The sequence below is a fragment of the Anabrus simplex genome, chromosome 13, assembly GCF_040414725.1.
Source record: "Anabrus simplex isolate iqAnaSimp1 chromosome 13, ASM4041472v1, whole genome shotgun sequence".
Taxonomy (NCBI): Eukaryota; Metazoa; Arthropoda; class Insecta; order Orthoptera; family Tettigoniidae; genus Anabrus; species Anabrus simplex.
Window position 1 is genome coordinate 25,173,339 of NC_090277.1, and position 21,762 is coordinate 25,195,100.

Here is a 21,762-nt window from a genome sequence, read left to right on the forward strand (position 1 = left end):
AGCCAGAGGCCTCCCAGATGCCTCCTCCACCACCACCACAGCCAGAGGCCTCCCAGAGGTCTCTTCCACCACCCGCGGGAAATTTGAATTTGTAAACAAAGCCACGTGCTTTTTGACAGCTGTCATCGACAACAACGCATCGCTAACCTCAGTACTGCCATCTTGACGGGCCTAAACCTCAGTAGTACCAACTTAACCTAACTAGCGCGAGGTAAACAAAGCCACGTGTTTTTTGACAGCCACGTGCTTTTTGACAGACAACAACGCATCGCTAACCTCAGTACTGCCATCTTGACGAGCCTAAACCTCAGTAGTACCAACTTAACCTAACTAGCGCGTGGTAAACAAAGCCACGTGCTTTTTGACAACCACGTGCTTTTTTGACAGCCGTCATCCGCCATCTTTAAACCACAGAGCACTGTGCTGCCCTCTTTATCGTAGTAGATGTAAATTCGTCACCTGTCATCGGCAGTGCTGCCATCTTGGCGGGCCTAAACCTTAGTGCTACCAACTTAACCTCACTAGCGTGAGATAAACAAATCTACGTGCAGCTGACATCCGCCATCTTTAATCTATAGAGCACAGTGCTGCCCTCTTTAGCTACTTACCTTTGAAATGTGGTACGTCACAGCTGTCATCCGCCATCTTGCATCCGAAACCTCAGTCCTGCACTCTTTAGCTAGATACCTTTGAAATGTAGTGGTGGTGATTTGAAAAATTATTTATGCTCTTGTTTGGAAACAAAGCCACGTGCTTTTTTGATAGCTGTCATCCGCCAACTTTAATCCAGAAGGAACAGTGCTGCCCTCTTTAGCTACTTACCTTTGAAATGTGGTACGTCACAGCTCTCATCCGCCATCTTGCATCGCAAACCTCAGTGCTGCACTCTTTAGCTAGATACCTTTGAAATGTAGTGGCGGTAATTTGAGAAATTCTTTATGCTCTTGTTTGGAAACAAAGCCACGTGCTTTTTTGACAGCTGTCATCCGCCATCTTTAATCCAGAGAGCACTGTGCTGCCCTCTTTATCGTAGTAGATGTAAATTCGTCACCTGTCATCGGCAGTGCTGCCATCTTGGCGGGCCTAAACCTTAGTGCTACCAACGTAACCTCATTAGCGTGAGATAAACAAATCCACGTGCAACTGACATCCGCCATCTTTAATCTATAGAGCACAGTGCTGCCCTCTTTAGCTACTTACCTTTGAAATGTGGTACGTCACAGCTGTCATCCGCCATCTTGCATCCGAAACCTCAGTGCTGCACTCTTTAGCTAGATACCTTTGAAATGAAGTGGTGGTGATTTGAAAAATTCTTTATGCTCTTGTTTGGAAACAAAGCCACGTGCTTTTTTGACAGCTGTCATTCGCCATCTTTAATCCAGAGAGCACCGTGCTGCCCTCTTTAGCTACTTACCTTTGCAATGTGGTACGTCACAGCTGTCATCCGCCATCTTGCATCGCAAACCTCAGTGCTGCACTCTTTAGCTAGATACCTTTGAAATGTAGTGGCGGCAATTTGAAAAATTCTTTATGCTCCTGTTTGGAAACAAACCTATGCGCTTTTTTGTCAGCTATCATCCGCCATCTTTAATCCAGAGAGCACCGTGCTGCCCTCTATGTGGTGGTGGTAAATTCTACACGCTCTTCTTTGGAAACAAACCCATGTGCTTTTCTGACAGCTGCCAACCGCCAGAGAGCACCGTGCTGCCCTCTTTATGCCGGTGGCAAATTCCACGTGCTTTACAAACTCACATGCTCTTTGACAGCTGTCATCCGCCATCTTTAATCAAGAGAGCACCGTGCTGCCATCTTTAGCTAGATACCTTTGAAATGTGGTGGCGGCAAATTCCACGTGCTCTTGTTTAGTAAACAAAGCCACGTGCTTTCTTGACAGCTATCATCCGCCATCTTTAATCAATAGAGCACTGTGCTGCTATCATGCGGGTAATTTCGTCAGCAGTCATCCGCCATCTTTAATCTACAGAGCGCCGTGCTGCTCTCTGTAGTAGCGGGCAATTTGAAAAGTTCTGTTACTTGTCATCCGTCATCTTTAATCAACAAAGCATCGTACTGCTATCTTTAGCTACATACATTTAACATGTGGTGGCGGATAATTTGAAAAAACTTCCTTTAGCTATCATCCACCATCTTTATTCAACAGAGCATCGTGTTGCTATCACTAGCTACATACATTTAACATGTGGTGGCGGCAATTTGAAATTCTATCTAGATCCCATCTTTAATCAACAGAGCACCGTGCTGCTACCCCTTTGAATTGTGGTGACGGATAATTTGAAATTCTGTTAGCTATCATCATTAAACATTAGTGCATTCGCTAACCTAACCTCTCATCTACTATCTTGAAGGAGACTATACGACACCTCCTCTACCTCCTGCTCTTCCTACTCCTCCTCCTCCGCTACCACCTCCGCCTCCTCCTCCTCCTCCTCCTGCTCCTCTGTCAAGGCATAGTTTTATCGAACACGCATCGCGAAGGCAAGAGTGTACAGCGATATGCATGTTTAGACTTGCGGATTACGAAAGAAACATAACAAGACTTGAATAGAACACTGCACTCGATGTCGTTAACTTCAACATGTGATTAAAACATTGTCTGGTGTGTTCAGAACATACCATAAGTAGAATCGAACGCTGTACAACATGTTAGGGGATACCTTTGTTCTAAGAAGATCAGATTGAAACATAACAAGACTGGAATTGAACACTGCACTCGATGTCGTTAACCTTAACATGTGATCGGAACATTGATTGACGTGTTCAGATCACTAAACAAGTAGAACCGAACACTGTACAACATGTTAGGGGATACCTTTGTTCTAAGAAAATTAGATTGAAAGATAACAAGACTAGAATCGAACACTACACTCGATGTCGTTAACCTTAACATGTGATCACAACATTGATCGATGTGTTCAGATCACTAAACAAGTAGAACCGAACACCGTACAACATGTCAGCGGATACCTTTGTTCTAAGAAAATTAGATTGAAACATAGCAAGACTAGAACCGAACACTGTACTCGATACAACATGTTAGGGGATACCTTTGTTCTAAGAAGATCAGATTGAAACATAACAAAACTAGAATTGAACACTGCTCTCGATGTCGTTAACCTTAACATGTGATCCGGTACAACATGTTAGGGGATACCTTTGTTCTAAGAAAATTAGATTGAAACATAACAAGACTAGAATCGAACACTGCACTCGATGTCGTTACCCTTAACATGTGATCCGATACAACATGTTAGGGGATACCTTTGTTCTAAGAAAATTAGATTGAAACATAGCAAGACTAGAATCGAACACTGTAAGAACATTGTTTGATGTGTTGATGTGTTGATCGTTGTTTTACAGCTAGATGCACTTCTTAGATTTTAAATCGCTGTGTCACGAACTATTGTTTTACAGCCGGATGCCCTTCCTGACGCAAAACTAAGATTATAAATCTGAAGAATTTGTTTTAAGACTAGTTGCCCTTCCTGACGCAAAACTGGCAGTCTAGCCTCTTACATCATACACTATTGTTTTCGACCGGTTGCCCTTCCTGACGTCAAGGAACTAGGATTAAGAATCTGTTTTACAACTAGTTACCCTTTCTAACACGGGAATCGGGGATTTACAGCTAGATGCTCTTCTTAGCGCAGGAACTAAGATTTTAAATCGCTGTATCACGAACTATTGTTTTACAGCCGGATGCCCTTCCTGACGCAAAACTAAGATTTTAAATCGCGGGAATTTGTTTTAAGACTAGTTGACCTTCCTGACGCAAAACTGTCAGTATCTAACCTCTTACATCATACACTATTGTTTTCGACCGGTTGCCCTTCCTGACGTCAAGGAACTGGGATTAAGAATCTGTTTTACAACTAGATGCTCTTTTTAACACGAGAATCGGGGTTTTACAGCTAGATGCACTTCTTAGATTTTAAATCGCTGTATCATGAACTATTGTTTTACAGCCGGATGCCCTCCCTGACACAAAACTTAGATTTTTAATCGCAAGAATTTGTTTTAAGACTAGTTGCCCTTCCTGACGCAAAACTGGCAGTATCTAGCCTCTTACATCATACACTTTTGTTTTCGACCGGTTGCCCTTCCTGACGTCAAAGAACTGGGATTATGAATGTTTTACAACAAGTTGCCCTTTCTAACATAAGAATAGGGGATTTACAGCTAGATGCTCGCCGGATGCCCTTCCTGACAGCATAAGTTGCCAGGATTTGAATCGCGGTATCCATCGTTGTGTCTGACTTGCGTGTATGCAAGCTCACGCGTATTTTTTTTGCTGAGATATCATGCTACTTCCGTTCGCCAGCTATAGCGGAAACTCGCAGTACTGCGTCTATTTCGTCTTACAACTTGGAGGAGACAACATGTGTACATATAATTTATGATCTTTCATCCCCCTATTTTTTTTTAAAAAACCATGTAAGTATGTAGTATCTCGCAACATTCTTACCCGTGTGTGTGTGTTTCGAGAAAAAAAGAGTAACGTGTATCAGTGTTCTAGTCGTGTTGCAATTACTAAGCGAGTGACCGAGCGAGTTGGCTACGCAGTGTGCTTTCTTGATTTTCGTATGACATATATCAGTGTATTTGCAATTACTATGCGTCTTAGCAGTGCGATGAACGAGTTAGCTTCGCGGTATAGATTTTTTATTTTCGTACTAAGCAAATCATTTGAAGTGTTGCCGAGTTAGGTATGCGATATGTGCACAGTGTGTTTTTGATTTTCATACTTGGCAAGTGATAGGCGAGATAGCTATGCGATATGTGCACAGTGTGTGTTTTTGATTTTTACACTAGGTAAATCATTGAAGTTGTACTTTTGCTCCGAACACATCAAACAATGTTCTTACAGTGTTCGATTCTAGTCTTGCTATGTTTCAATCTAATTTTCTTAGAACAAAGGTATCCCCTAACATGTTGTATCGGATCACATGTTAAGGTTAACGACATCGAGTGCAGTGTTCGATTCTAGTCTTGTTATGTTTCAATCTAATTTTCTTAGAACAAAGGTATCCACTAACATGTTGTATCGGATCACATGTTAAGGTTAACGACATCGAGTGCAGTGTTCGATTCTAGTCTTGTTATGTTTCAATCTAATTTTCTTAGAACAAGGGTATCCCCTAACATGTTGTACAGTGTTCGGTTCTGCTTGTTTAGTGATCTGAACACATCAATCAATGTTCTGATCACATGTTAAGGTTAACGGCATCGAGTGCAGTGTTCAATTCTAGTCTTGTTATGTTTCAATATGATCTTCTTAGAACAAAGGTATCCCCTAACATGTTGTATCGAGTACAGTGTTCGGTTCTAGACTTGTTATGTTTCAATCTAATTTTCTTAGAACAAAGGTATCCCCTGACATGTTGTACAGTGTTCGGTTCTACTTGTTTAGTGATCTGAACACATCGATCAATGTTGTGGTCACATGTTAAGGTTAACGTCATCGAGTGTAGTGTTCGATTCTAGTCTTTTTATGTTTCAATCTAATTTTCTTAGAACAAAGGTATCCCCTAACATGTTGTACAGTGTTCGGTTCTACTTTTTTAGTGATCTGAACACGTCAATCAATGTTCTGATCACATGTTAAGGTTAACAACATCGAGTGCAGTGTTCAATTCTAGTCTTGTTATGTTTCAATCTGATCTTCTTAGAACAAAGGTATCCCCTAACATGTTGTACAGCGTTCGATTCTACTTATGTAGTGTTCTGAACACACCAGACAATGTTTTAATCTTATGTTGAAGTTAACGACATCGAGTGCAGTGTTCGATTCAAGTCTTGTTATGTTTCTTTCGTAATCCGCAAGTCTAAACATGCATATCGCTGTACACTCTTGCCTTCGCGATGCGTGTTCGATAAAGCTATGCCTTGACAGAGGAGCAGGAGGAGGAGGAGGAGGAGGCGGAGGTGGTAGCGGAGGAGGAGGAGTAGGAAGAGGAGGAGGTAGAGGAGGTGTCGTATAGTCTCCTTCAAGATAGTAGATGAGAGGTTAGGTTAGCGAATGCACTAATGTTTAATGATGATAGCTAACGGAATTTCAAATTATCCGTCACCACAATTCAAAGCGGTAGCAGCACGGTGCTGTGTTGATTAAAGATGGGATCTAGATAGAATTTCAAATTGCCGCCACCACATGTTAAATGTATGTAGCTAGAGATAGCAGCACGATGCTCTGTTGAATAAAGATGGTGGATGATAGCTAACGGAAGTTTTTTCAAATTATCCGCCACCACATGTTAAATGTATGTAGCTAAAGATAGCAGTACGATGCTTTGTTGATTAAAGATGACGGATGACAAGTAACAGAATTTTTCAAATTGCCCGCTACCACAGAGGGCAGCACGGCGCTCTGTAGATTAAAGATGGCGGATGACTGCTGACGAAATTACCCGCATGATAGCAGCACAGTGCTCTATTGATTAAAGATGGCGGATGATAGCTGTCAAGAAAGCACGTGGCTTTGTTTACTAAACAAGAGCACGTGGAATTTGCCGCCACCACATTTCAAAGTTATCTAGCTAAAGATGGCAGCACGGTGCTCTCTTGATTAAAGATGGCGGATGACAGCTGTCAAAAAGCACGTGAGTTTGTAAAGCACGTGGAATTTGCAACCGGCATAAAGAGGGCAGCACGGTGCTCTCTGGCAGTTGACAGCTGTCAGAAAAGCACATGGGTTTGTTTCCAAAGAAGAGCGTGTAGAATTTACCACCACCACATAGAGGGCAGCACGGTGCTCTCTGGATTAAAGATGGCGGATGATAGCTGACAAAAAAGCGCATAGGTTTGTTTCCAAACAGGAGCATAAAGAATTTTTCAAATTGCCGCCACTACATTTCAAAGGTATCTAGCTAAAGAGTGCAGCACTGAGGTTTGCGATGCAAGATGGCGGATGACAGCTGTGACGTACCACATTTCAAAGGTAAGTAGCTAAAGAGGGCAGCACGGTGCTCTCTGGATTAAAGATGGCGAATGACAGCTGTCAAAAAGGCACGTGGCTTTGTTTCCAAACAAGAGCATAAAGAATTTTTCAAATCACCACCACTACATTTCAAAGGTATCTAGCTAAAGAGTGCAGCACTGAGGTTTCGGATGCAAGATGGCGGATGACAGCTGTGACGTACCACATTTCAAAGGTAAGTAGCTAAGGAGGACAGCACTGTGCTCTATAGATTAAAGATGGCGGATGTCAGCTGCACGTGGATTTGTTTATCTCACGCTAGTGAGGGTAAGTTGGTAGCACTAAGGTTTAGGCCCGCCAAGATGGCAGCACTGCCGATGACAGGTGACGAATTTACACCTACTACGATAGAGAGGGCAGCACAATGCTCTCTGGATTAAAGATGGCGGATGACAGCTGTCAAAAAAGCACGTGGCTTTGTTTCCAAACAAGAGCATAAAGAATTTCTCAAATTACCGCCACTACATTTCAAAGGTATCTAGCTAATGAGTGCAGCACTGAGGTTTGCGATGCATGATGGCGGATGACAGCTGTGACGTACCACATTTCAAAGGTAGGTAGCTAAAGAGGGCAGCACTGTGCTCTCTGGATTAAAGATGGCGGATGACAGCTGTCAAAAAAGCACGTGGCTTTGTTTCCAAACAAGAGCATAAATAATTTTTCAAATCACCACCACTACATTTCAAAGGTATCTAGCTAAAGAGTGCAGGACTGAGGTTTCGGATGGAAGATGGCGGATGACAGCTGTGACGTACCACATTTTAAAGGTAAATAGCTAAAGAGGGCAGCACTGTGCTCTATAGATTAAAGATGGCGGATATCAGCTGCACGTAGATTTGTTTATCTCACGCTAGTGAGGTTAAGTTGGTAGCACTAAGGTTTAGGCCCGCCAAGATGGCAGCACTGCCGATGACAGGTGACGAATTTACACCTACTACGATAGAGAGGGCAGCACAATGCTCTCTGGATTAAAGATGGCGGATGACAGCTGTCAAAAAGCACGTGGCTTTGTTTCCAAACAAGAGCATAAAGAATTTCTCAAATTACCGCCACTACATTTCAAAGGTATCTAGCTAATGAGTGCAGCACTGAGGTTTGCGATGCATGATGGCGGATGACAGCTGTGACGTACCACATTTCAAAGGTAGGTAGCTAAAGAGGGCAGCACTGTGCTCTCTGGATTAAAGATGGCGGATGACAGCTGTCAAAAAAGCACGTGGCTTTGTTTCCAAACAAGAGCATAAATAATTTTTCAAATCACCACCACTACATTTCAAAGGTATCTAGCTAAAGAGTGCAGGACTGAGGTTTCGGATGCAAGATGGCGGATGACAGCTGTGACGTACCACATTTCAAAGGTAAGTAGCTAAAGAGGGCAGCACTGTGCTCTATAGGTTAAAGATGGCGGATATCAGCTGCACGTAGATTTGTTTATCTCACGCTAGTGAGGTTAAGTTGGTAGCACTAAGGTTTAGGCCCGCCAAGATGGCAGCACTGCCGATGACAGGTGACGAATTTACATCTACTACGATAAAGAGGGCAGCACAGTGCTCTGTGGTTTAAAGATGGCGGATGACAGCTGTCAAAAAAGCACGTGGTTGTCAAAAAGCACGTGGCTTTGTTTACCACGCGCTAGTTAGGTTAAGTTGGTACTACTGAGGTTTAGGCCCGTCAAGATGGCAGTACTGAGGTTAGCGATGCGTTGTTGTCTGTCAAAAAGCACGTGGCTGTCAAAAAACACGTGGCTTTGTTTACCTCGCGCTAGTTAGGTTAAGTTGGTACTACTGAGGTTTAGGCCCGTCAAGATGGCAGTACTGAGGTTAGCGATGCGTTGTTGTCGATGACAGCTGTCAAAAAGCACGTGGCTTTGTTTACAAATTCAAATTCCCCGCGGGTGGTGGAGTAGACCTCTGGGAGGCCTCTGGCTGTGGTGGTGGTGGAGGAGGCATCTGGGAGGCCTCTGGCTGTGGTGGTGGTGGAGGAGGCCTCTGGGAGGCATCTGGCTGTGGTGGTGGTGGAGGAGGCCTCTGGGAGGCATCTGGCTGTGGTGGTGGTGGAGGTGGCCTCTGGGAGCCTGCGGTGGCGGTGGCGGCCGAACCATCCAATTATACTACTATAAGCCATAGATAATTGTATTCACGCTGAAAGACATGGTAGCTTAGGGGAAGGCCTGACTTTAAATTCGCAAATATTTCTGTTATGAATGATCGTATATTAACGAAAATTGGTACGCGAGTCCGGGGAATAAGTCGCTAAAATTTAGGCCGTAAATAATTGTTTTTACGCTGAGAAAAATGGTAGTTTACGGGAAGGCCTAAAATGTATTGCTCCAATATCTATTAGTGGTCCTATCTTAATGAAAGTGGGTATGCAAAGTCGGGGAAGAATTCGCTATAATCTGTGACATAAATAATTGTATTCACGCTGAGTAAAATGGTAGTTTAGCGGAAATGAAAAATGAACTTTTAAAATGTTAGTGGTCGTATCGATAAATACTATGTAACTAAGGTTATATAGTGTTAAATTTTCGATCATTTATGTCTTATGCATTCTTACTGTACCGACTATGATCACAGTGATATTCATGAATTTGGATTGTTGTCACTAAGTCCATATCAACGCCGAGTCGCGAGAAAATGGGTAAACAGAATTTAAGGAAAATCGGTATGTAAAGTCGGGGAATACAGAACTACAGTGTGCGCTGTAAGTAATTTTATATGATGTCCTTATATCAGAGTCGAATGAAAACTAAATGTGAAGGCCTACAATATAGAAAGCTCATAAAATTGATCAACAGTAAGATCACATTAAACATTGTTTTTTGTGATGTGATTTATGTTTTCTGTTGCCACTCATCTCCGATAGATAGCATTACTGCTGCGTACCGAGTATTTTTTTAAAATTTGCCATATGTCACACGGATACAGATGGGTCTTATGGCGACGATGGGATATGAAGGGGCTAAGAGTGTGAAGAAAGCGGCCTTGGCCTTAATTAAGGTACAGCCCCAGCATTTACCTGGTGTGAAAATGGGAAACCATGGAATACCATTTTCAGGGCTGCCGACAGTGGGGTTCGAATCCACTATCTCCCGGATGCAAGCTGACAGCTGCGCGCCTAATCCACACGGCCAACTCGCCCGGTCGTACCGTGTGTAACAGTCTGCCTGAATATTGGCGGGATGTAGCTGGGAAGTTAGATTACTTTCTTCTTTAGCATCATAGCATTCGAGCTATTTAATCCCTACTCTGAGGCATTGATTTTAATTATCTATAATAACAGAGGAGTGCTCACAGCTGTCTGCGGTCTGGTTATTCCAGTTCTGCAACTTTGGACTGTTAGATCGGCACCGTAGTACTGTTCGTTAAAGGTAAGAAAATGTGCGGTTATTCACTTGATCACATATTTTATATGATAACATTGCTGTTAATCGCCACTTTCCTAAGGACATTTTTGACTTCAGCTAGGAAAACTACAAAGTCAATCTTTCTGAGAATGCCGTAGCAAAGCACGGGTACATCAGCTAGTTTATATATATTTTAAATTTAATTATACAATCGATGATACAACATCATTAACCAATTCCCCTCCATGTGAATAAGCCAAGTTGTCATAATTTCTGAGGAAGAGAAAAATAACTAGAAGAACCTCGGCCAGAGACGTGTGATCTGTATTTGTCCATAATTCCATTTTGAGTTTAAATGCATCTATTGTCTGAATCGGAAGTGGTGCTTGGTAGGAGGTGTGATTTGCATGGCATTTAATCCCCAGGTTTGACCTAACAGCCAGGGCAGGAGGTGAATGCCTTGGGATGCCTTTTTATAAATTTGGTCTAAATGTACATTCCATTGAAAATTATTTTGAAACGTTATGCCTAGGTATGTAAGTGTGGTCGTTACAGCTAGGGGTTGATTACTTAATGTTAGAAGGAGTTTCTTAGTGGGACGACATCTACAAATTATGATTAGGAAAAAATTATAATTTTTTTTGCTTAAATTAATTTTGATTTGACAGAGATTGAGCCATTGTTCGAGATCATTTAAATTGGTTTGAAGACAGGATTGCAAGGATCAGATATTGGATTCTACAGCCACAGGACATACAAAAGTGGTGTAGAGTGGGACACCTAGTGGTACTCCTGCTTTAATTGGAAAGTTGTAGGTAAATGTCTTATGGATACTGATTTTGGCTAGGAAATGGGTGATTGTCATTGGAACTGTAAGGTGATCGAGTTTATATATCAGTCCGTTGAAAGGCATTCTCAACATCAAGACTGGTAAGGGCTGCACATATTTTTGTAGGTGAATATTTTGTGATGGATACAGAAAAATAAATAATAATAATAATAATAAACATATGGCCTCAGCTACCGTGTGCAGACATTTCAATTTGCGCCATCTGGCTGTCTGCTCGTCAGTTTCGACGTTCCGTTTTACTCTAGGCCCACTAGATGGCAGACCGAGTAAACCTAAACTCTCATGGGCGTCTATGGCTGAGATTTAATGAATGATGGATACCGAGATATGAAAGACACGGTTATTTATGGAGTGCTGAGGATAGAAACTGGCGTGTTACTGTGGTATGAGATGGAGGGAGTCGAGATAGGTGTATATACAGTGAGCTAAGATGATTTCTAATATTTCAGAACACTCTGTTAGAAGACTTATGGGACGATATGAATTTAATTGGGGTGGTAGTTTTCGGGGTTTTCAAAATAACAAAATTTTGGTATGTACCCAATTTGGGTCGAAGATAGGGGAAGAATCCAGTATCGAGAATTATGGTGTATACTTTATTTCAGAGTTGTGGGAAGGGATATGGAGCTTCTTTTATGTGTCGGTAAGAAATTTGTTCTAGTCCAGGGGCAGTGTTCTTTGTAGTCCTGAGTGTGTCTTGTGTATCTTAGACTGTAATTATTAGATAATAAGGGTAGGATTGTTTTTTATTTGTCAGTTGTTTTAACTTGGTCCGGTATTTGCGAGCGTAAGTGGTTTTGGAAAACTCAGTGCAACTATTTGCACATGCTTTTCTTTTATTAGCCTTGATGAATGATCAAGCATCTGTAACAGTATTTCCTAATATTTGGGTCACAGGTTGGAAGGTATGCCTTCTATTGTTCATGGGAATATTTTAATATTTGGAGTGCTTAGCGTGACAGGGGATGTTTGGGAGGATTGGTTTGTGGTGGGGAATATGGAGTCGGTTGAGAATAGTTAGTGGGGATTCTAATTTATTAACTCTATGTTGTAATTGGTGCTGTGAAGTAGGTGGCTCAGCATTGTATACTATGTGTAATATTGTTTGTCTGTGTGCTACCCAATAGGCTCATATATACTGTGTAACTGTTTGGGGATGTTAGTTATGTTGCTGTGGGTTTGTTAGCACATTTTTGATATTCAGTAGGACAGGGACATGGTCATCTCCCACTGAAGGTAGAATGGTAATGTTACAGTTCGTTGCTAGGTTTGGGCTGAGGATCAGACATTCAGGGCTCGTATTTGATGTAGGACGGTTTGGGGAAAGGGAAGGGTAAGCCAACATCATGTAATAGTTGATCGTAAATAGTTTCTTGTTGTTGCTGTTGTTGTGTATATGATATAATTATAAAATATGTTATCATGATGTAAGTACTGTATTTATGATTGGTATATTCTACAAATATCTGAGGTGGGGAATAGCCAAGAGGTAGATAAATTGTTGCTAAGGCTATTATTTTCATTCCATTTGTGATTTCTATTTTTAAGTTTTCAGATAGATATTCATGTAAGAATGATAATGTTGTTCTGGAGGGATGGATTTATGAATATTAATTGCTACCGCTCCGTGACATCTGTTGGGGGCTGCGGTCACTTGAACCTTAAAGAACACACATTATCATAATAAACTTCCATTTACTACAACAGTGAACTAGGATCAAGGACAAATAATGCACAGTGCTTTCACCTCCCAGATAACGTTCCGTCAAAGTGAGTGTGGTAGATCAATCGCGCCGCTAGCTGGATCTGATACAGAACATCAGGACGTTGGAATGGGAGAATATTCTGGAGCTCCATAGTGATGATTTTTAGAATGTTCTTAGTAGAAGTAGGAGAAGAGTGGAAAGGGAGGGTGGTGTAGGGATGTCAGTTGGTGTGATAGGTAACACTTTTTCTGGCTGAGTGTGAGATGGTTGACATTTACCCTTGCACTTAACTGAGAAGGTGGATGATCTTCACTGCAAGTGTTGTATACGAGTGATCCCTTTGTCGTGAAAGCACTCGAGGTGTGTTAACCACTACAAATCACACATATTTTGAACAAAGTAATGTTAGGGTGATCATAGAATTGGCAGTGATTGCAGTGTCTGCGCTGTTGTCAAGGTGACCATGAGACCTCCACACGATATCGCTCCACGTAGATCAGCGAACCAACCCTCAGAAGCTGGTTCATTTTTGGCATATTCCGGGAGAGGATACGCATCAGCGAGTTGTGTCCGTTAGAATTCCTGATCAGAATGGCCCGGAATATTTGATGTCCCTGTTTCTGAGGATGGCCAGTAATAACGTCGTCCATGTGGCTGCTATCAACCCCATGTGCCACCACTGACTAGGTGGAGGCTGGACTCAAAGGCAGTTAGTTGCGCCGCATTGTGAGCCAGGTTCTGTGCTGCGGCATGTGTCCAAAATGCGCCAGTCTTATTTTGTTGACTAGGACTGTGTAATAATTTCTAGAAGTTTTGATGGTGTGGCCATCTTTGCTCTACCGAATTTCTAGGCAATAATCTCTTGTGGCATTGGGCAGATGCATGGTGGTAATATTGTAGATTGGAAGTGAGCGGTTGATATCTAGATTCAGATTTCTCATCTTCAGTATTTAGAATGGGACAAGAAGACCAGTGCTTGTTGCTGTGCCACTGCGTTGTTGTACTTTTCTGAGCAATGTGGCGTTTTTTGCTGCCTCTGCTTAGATCCTGATATTTAATGGCGTAAATACCAGCGAGTAGTTCGCAGCTGGTAAATGGAACTGTGCTACCATATCACTCTGATGTAGAGATTGAGAGGTGTGTGTCTGTTCTGCCAGTCAATGCAGGTGGGATTTATTCCTCTGGAGCAACAGCAAGCTACATGCAGCGATTTGGGCTTGGGGAGTCACTGTCTTCCAGGGTCCTAGCCTGCTTCCCTGCGTTCTTCTGTATCGCAATTTGTTATCCTCATGGTGGTTGTGGTGGTGGTGGTGTAGAATTTCTGGACACCAGGGAAGAAGATTTTCCTGCAGGTGCTATATTTCTTACTGATGGTGCTTTCTGTTGGTTCTGTTGAAGTCGTTATGTCACAGTTCACAGTTGCCTTACCATACTACTGAATATCATAGGATATGAACTTCATGGTTTTGATCCGTATTGAATTGAGATCACAATAATAATTAAACTTATGTTTTAATGGTCCACCTTTTCAATACTATATAGTCTATACACATTGCATAATAAAGGATTGTAAAGGTGGACCATTAAAACATAAGTTTAATTATAATAGTGATACTACTCAGTAGTAGCCTCTGTGGCTCATGTGGCAGCATGTCGGCTTCGCACCGCTGGATTCCGTGGTTCAGATCCTGGTCACTCCATATGAGATTTGTGCTGCACAAAGTGGAGGCGGACAGGTTGTTTTCTCTGCGTAGTCCGGTTTTCCCTGTCATCCTTCTTTCCAGCAACACTCTCGAATATCATTTCATGTCATTCATCTGTCTGTCATTAATCATTGCCTCACAGGAGTGCGACAGGCCTCGGCAGTCTGCACAATTCCTATCCTCTTCGCAAGATGGGGGCTTCATTCATTCCTTCCCCGACCCGGTCAGTGACTGGAAAATAGGTTGTAGGTTTTCATTCTTACTACTCAATAGTCAAATCTCATGATGAACCAATTGTCTGTCAAAAGATCATATGAATACCAGTTAGCTAAGTGAATACAAGTGTCAACACATTTATCTGTTATGGAATTTGTAGTTTTGGGGGTTCAAATCTCTCTATCTCAGAACTCAGATATTCAGGGTTTAATACTTAATGGTGGTGGTCAGGAAGGCATTTATTTTAATCTGAATGGATGAAGTATAAATTTTAACAGCAATTTATTTAGGTCTATTCGATAAAGGTGTAATTTTATATGTCTGTTGAGAGGTCCGAGAGATATGTATGCCGATTACTAAACTTTGTAACAGAAATCAGTACTGAGTACTCCATAAGGAGGAGGTCAAGTTCTACTAAGTCTTTGAGGAGAAGGAGTTTCACACTACAGTGACATCATGTTCAGCAGCTTGGTATGAAAATGTGAAACCGGTTTAAAACTATCTTCTGAGCTGCGGATTCGAATTTACCATCTCTTGAGTGGATGTTCCTGGCTATAGGACCTATAAGTCATGTAGCAAACTCGCTCTGTCGAGGAGGAAACCACACGGACTCCGGGATGCAAAGAGGCTGATTCAGAATCGAGCGTTGGGACTCCAAGCTAAGTTGTACAGGGTGGGGCAGAGTGGACTCCCTAGTTTCAAAAAATCACTGAAGAGCGTGCACGTGAGTAAGCGGAGTGGGAGTAGTAGCATTTGGTGGGGGGAAAGACGCCATTTTAGTAGTCACCATGCCATGGACTGGCGAGCATCGTGGTTTTGTAGTCGAAACGTTTTTTAAAAATAACGATAGTGTGGTGGCGACGCAGAGGGCATTTCGTAGGCGGTTTGGTTTGAATCGTCATGACAGTGTTCCTGATGCTAAAACCATAAGGAAATGGATAACAAGTGTACGGGCGACAGGATCTGCACTTCCTAGAAAACCAGTCGGACAACTAAAAAGTGTGAGGACACCTGAGAACATCATGGCGGTGAGAGCGTCTATTGGACATTCCCCATCGCGCTCTGCGCGGAAACATGCTGCTGCTCTTGGAATATCGTCCAGGACGGTAAGGCGAATTTTACACTGTGATCAGAGTATGGTGAGGAAATGGAAGCTTTTTGGTATCAACAGGATGGTGCCACGGCTCATACCGCCCGTCGCTCTCGCTAACTTCTGCAAGAACAGTTTCCCGGCCGCGTGATCTCATTACGAGCGGATGTTTCATGGCCCCCTCGATCCCCGATTTAAGCCCATGCGATTATTTTCTTTGGGGTTACCTCAAATCTGAGGTTAATAAAGGTCGACCAAGGACCGTGGAAGCCCTTAAGGAAGCAATTGTTGATGTCATCGCTGGAATAACGCCAGATATGCTGCGCAGAGTTTTTGAAAACTTTATTACACGGCTGAATATGTGCATCGCTCGTCAAGGTCGTCACCTGGACGATATCATTTTTAGAACCAAATGAAGAAAATGGCTTTGTATGTAGATTTCAGAAATAATAGCTTTTGTAATAATCTTGTACGGTTTTTATACAGTTAACCCATCAAATCAGGGAGCCCACTCTGCCCCACCCTCTATGTTTTATCCTGAAATTATTTCTAATCTTACCCTGCATAGAGAAGTTATTAAAGCATTGTCAATTAGACCCACTGATTGTTTGGAATACATGCTAATTTGTCATCGTAATTCACTTTAGATTCTTGTCTACGAATACATCTTGAAGTTTTAATTATCATTTCATTCTGTTGCAACTCGTACCAGTGGGGTGTGGTACCTTGCGGGTAGGCCCCTTTAAACAAGAAATACCGTCATCATCATTGATCTAGTCAGTGAGCATGTTTTACTGTGTGTGGAACACCATCGGTCTGCATTTCTTGTGAATAGTACCCTAATGTGGGGAACACCATTGGTCTGTGTTACCTGTGAGTGGTGCCATTATGTGTGACATGCCATTTGTGTATGTTACCTGTGATTAATACCACCATGCGACAAATGCCATGGGTGTGATACCTGTGTTTATTACCAGCATAGGAGGATGGCCATGGCTCTGCTTTACCAGTAATTAATACTATTGCAAGGGCAGTGACATGGATTTTGGACCCTTTCGGACAACATGCATTATCTCAGAAAATAAGGTATTGTGAATTGGATCTACTGATTGTTTTGGACTCACGGTCATTTAGTCATTCATTTTAGATTTAACTTCATAATACCAACAATAGCACCTCCTTTAATTGTAAGTATTGCGAACTTGATAATCATTGCAATCCTGATTGTACAAAGTTCGAACAAACAAAAACCAAACATTATTGCCGCAAGTTTTTTGGGGGAAAATAACCTTTGGTCTCTATGTTTTTGCTTTTCATTTATCTAAACAGTGTAAGCGACACAACTGCCCCTGGTACAATGGACCCCACACCTTATTGGTTGGTAATGACCAAACAATTCAAAATAATGACATAAATGTTAGAATTTCTGCAAGTGTGTCAACCGCTTAAATATTTAGCTAAGCACGGCTTTATTAGCAGTGAAGAACAGTTCAGGAGAGATTGTACTAATTAAATATTTTTTAGAATGGGGGAGTTACTTATCCTTTGTGTCTTGCAGTCTTGTCACGAAGCTTGATATTTCTACTAAGAGTTTTTTGCTACCTATATTTGGTGTAGGCAATACTCGAAGATCAATATGCAACCTTGTTTCGTTCTCTATTGCGTCAGTTTATACATTGAAGTTGAACCGTGTAGTCGTGAATACAACCACAAGCCAACTTCCGGCACAGCAATTTGAATGCTCCAGTTGCTATATTGCTCGTGATGTCATATTAAGGGTTAGTATATTTAATCAGCTTTCTGCCATTTATATCATGCTAATAACGTAAGTCTACTATGAAATTTGCTTGGGGATTGTCGGGCACCATTCCTGAGTTCTGTGTTAAGAATAACGCCAAGGTTCGGTGTGCCTGGCTTATACATCTTGATTCTCTTTACACAAAATGGCAAAGGTTTTGGAAGCTTAAAGAACTCCATGAATCATTTCTTACTCCTGAAGAAAGGGCATGTGAAGAACATTTTCTTGAATAATGATCAAGTGGATGATTCTGGCGGTTTTGTTGGCAAATTTCTTATTCGTCCTGAAGTGTCACCAGTAGCTCAGTCTAAGCATTATACTGATAAAACGCTCAAATACATTGAAAATAAGTTTGCTGCATTTCCAGATTTGAAACAGCTATATGTAATTTTCATGGGTGAATACAGTAAAACGGGACACATGGATTTTGCATCCCTTGAGACATCTAACTCATTAAGCTCTTATATGCCCCATCATTGTGTGCCCAAAGATTCTAGCATGAAAACCAAGCTAAGTGTTCAGTTTGACAGATGTTGTAAACTTTGAAATGGGATAGCTTTGAACTCTTTGTAAATTGTTGACCCTGAAATTCAGCCTGACTTCCTGTCTATTGTTTTAAGTTTCAGAACTTGTTACTCTTTCAGCTGATGTTACTAAGATACACAAATTTGTGTTAATACACCCCAACCACTGGTGTCTTGTGAATATTACGAGGCATGAATCCTATGATGAAGAGATTAAGGACTGCCACCTTCCTACTGTTACAAGTTCTGCCACATTTCTTGCTCCGATATTTCTAGTTCACCTTGCTGAGGAACACACAGAATCTCACCCTATTTGCATCTTCTTTTTTTCGTAAAAGACGTGTTGACAAGTACTAGCTCATTTGAAGTAACTGAGTAGCTTCAGTCAGAAATTTGTTCCTGGCCTTGTAGTACACATGTGAATCATAAATTGGACGTCAAATTGACCAGAAGCCCTTGCCAATGTCCCTGTAGATGATAGAGAAATCTTGTCAACATGTAACCACACTAAGGTTGAAGCTATTAAAACATTATTTATTTATTTATTTATTTATTTATTTATTTTATGCCTTTGTATGTGGCGAAGTTAGGGCTCACGGTCCTCTCTTACATTTAACCACTACGTACAGTACATAGTCACATACGTTGGTAAAATAACATTAACAGTCCCTAGGAGCTACCTACATTTGTGGAGTAATATTATAACAGATTATAATTGTTATTTTTCATGATTAATATTATCTAGCCTATCTACATCTACAGCACCTAACACTAGTTCTAAATCACCCTTGCACTCATACACACTAACATTCGTACAAGCTGATCACCTATTTAAGACCTTTTAAATGGGACTGTTGAAGTGCTATTACGTATACTGACAGGGAGTGTGTTCTATAGCCTTGCACCAGACACTTGGAAAGAGTGGCTGTATACAGATGAATGATTAACTGGTATCATAAGGGTAGAAGTCGATCAGGTATTATGTCCATGGATAGATGATAGCAAGTTAAAATGTGAGGATAGGTATTCTGGTGTAGATTCGTTCAGAACTCGAAAAATTAGTGTCGCAGTATGTAAATTCCTCAGTTGATCAAGTTTCAGCCAGGATAGCTTCTCATAATAAGGGGAAATATGTGTCCTAAAGTGCAAAGAAAATATAAATCGTATGCAAGAGTTCATTGCCCTTTGATGTTTCATAGTTTGTTCTGCAGTTGCATCGGTTAATACGACATCACAGTAATAAATTATTGGAAAAATGAGAATTTGAATAAGTTTTATTTTCATGCTGTGTGGAAGAATGGATTGTTTAATTTTTAGGGGGTGAAGAGATGCATATACTTTTCTGCAGACACTTGTTATAATGTCATTCCAGTTTAATGTGTCATTCATGACAACGCCTAGTTTTTACAGACTTCTGGAAAGGTATAGATTCACCACAGAGAATGAGGTTAGGCTGTTGTATGATGTTTACCGTATTTAAAGTCTAGATTGTCCTATTATGATTGTTTACGTTTTCATCGTGTTAATTAATAGGCAGTTCTCTTTAGCATACGAGCTAATTGAATTTAAAGTCGAGTTCGTATGGTGGATTGCTTTGTCAATGTCGGGGACTTTAAAGTGTGAGTATATCTGAAGATCGTCAGCATAAAGATGATAATTGCAGTCGTTCAGATGAGAAGAAATGTCATTAATATAGATTAAGAATGAAAGACGTCAAAGAATAGATCCTTGGGGAACGCCAGATAACATAGTCCTCCATTCTATAGTCTTCATGTTTGATACAACTCGCTGTCGTCTGTTTTTGAGGTATGAGCCCAAGAGCTGAATAGCAGAATGAGCCATGTGAAGTTTTTGTAACTTAGCTAACAATATGTATATATTTACAGTGTCAAACGCACTGCTAAAGTCGAGAAGGATAAGTATAGTCAGTTTTCGTTCGTCCATAGCCCGTCTAATGTTATCCGTGATTTTGATTAGTGTTGTTGCAGTACTGTGTCCTTTCCTATAACCAGACTGTAAGGGATCAAGTACAGAATGTTTTTCCAAGTATTTAACAATTTGTTTATGCAATATCTTCTCCAGAACCTTAGAAAGTGCTGTGGGGATGCAGACAGGTCGGTAGTCAGATGTATTGCTTGCAGGAGAGTTTTTTGGGACAGGCCCAATGAGAGCATCTTTCTATTTAATTGGGATTTTGCCTGAAGTAAGACAGGTATTAAGTACGTGCGTAAAAATGGGCAATATTATGTCGATTATGTAAGTCACGAATGAAATGGGAATTTCATCAGCTCCTGTTGCGTGAGATTTTGTTGAAATAACTTCCCTTCTTACTTCATGCTCTGTAACGGTATCTAATTCAAATACAGGACGGATTGGGGATTGTTGCGTTAATATATTGTCAATGGTGTTTTGTACTGTCGTTGTATCAGGAGTGAGACGTTCCTTGCAGAAATATGTATTTAATCATCAAGGGACACCTCGGGATCAGTATCCTTCGCAAGTGGTTTGCCAATACCCAGTGACCGAAGTTGTCGTCATGTAAACCAGTGTTAATGTCTTTGTTTAAATGCTGGAAATAATTACAGTTCTTAATACGAATTACAAGGTTAATTATGAGGTATTATTTGGCATCCCTAATTTCATGAGTTTCAGTTACAAATAAACTTGAGGATTGTACATAAGGAAATCACTAAGAGAAGTATTCTCACAGTCATTCCTTCCATATTGGACCCTCTTGAATTGTTTGGATGTGTTGTTGTTAAGTGCAAACTTTCTATTTGGGAATTGGAAATTATATGGGATTATGTGTTAGGGCCTTTATCTGAAATTATTTTGATTTGGAGTTCTATGTAATGTGATAAGAAGCAATTTTGGTACATATATTGCATTTGTTTTGGATGTTGTATTTCATTTTATCTTAATCGTAAAATATATAATATTTTGTTTTTTAGATTCGGAAACGGTGCATTATTTACCGGAGTTCCAGAGGGTTCATGTAACAGTAGCCGCAACATATTGACAAACGGAAGTGAGGTAATGAGCATTTTGCCCACTCATAATGAATGCAACCTAGACGTGTTATGTGACCCTATCCATCCCATTGGACAAAGGGCATTCTGTTGTAATGAATGTGGTTCTAAGTTTCCTCTTAAGTCGAGACTTAGGCGTCACCTTTTTACACATACTGGGGAACGACTAATTTCCTGTCATCAATGTGATAAGAATTTTCCTCGTAATTTGGATCTGCGGCAGCACCTGGTAACACATACTGATGTAAGTGAACATACCTGCGAAGCATGTGGTAAGAAGTTTTCTAATGGCGGGTATCTTCGCAATCACCAACTAACACATACTGGTAAATGTGTATTTTCCTGTCATGAATGTTATAAGAAGTTTTCTCGCAATTCGCATCTTCGGCAACACCTTCTGACACATACTGGTGAACGTCCACATTCTTGTGGAACATGTGGCAAGAAGTTCTCTCAAAAGGTCAATCTTCGCCAGCACGAGTTTACTCATACCGGGGAACGTCGAC

General features: G+C 41.2%; 1 protein-coding gene across 1 annotated transcript in view; it reads left to right on the forward strand.

The window, feature by feature from the left end:
• The window catches only part of LOC136884724 (gastrula zinc finger protein XlCGF57.1-like), a 73,049-nt gene that overhangs the window by 49,913 nt on the left and 1,374 nt on the right, over positions 1-21,762 (forward strand). Inside the window, exons 3-4 of the mRNA XM_068230012.1 lie at positions 16,883-16,991; positions 21,179-21,716. Of these exons, the coding sequence (XP_068086113.1) occupies positions 21,264-21,716 (453 nt within the window). The 5' untranslated portion in view covers positions 16,883-16,991; positions 21,179-21,263. The remainder of the gene's footprint in view (positions 1-16,882; positions 16,992-21,178; positions 21,717-21,762) is intronic.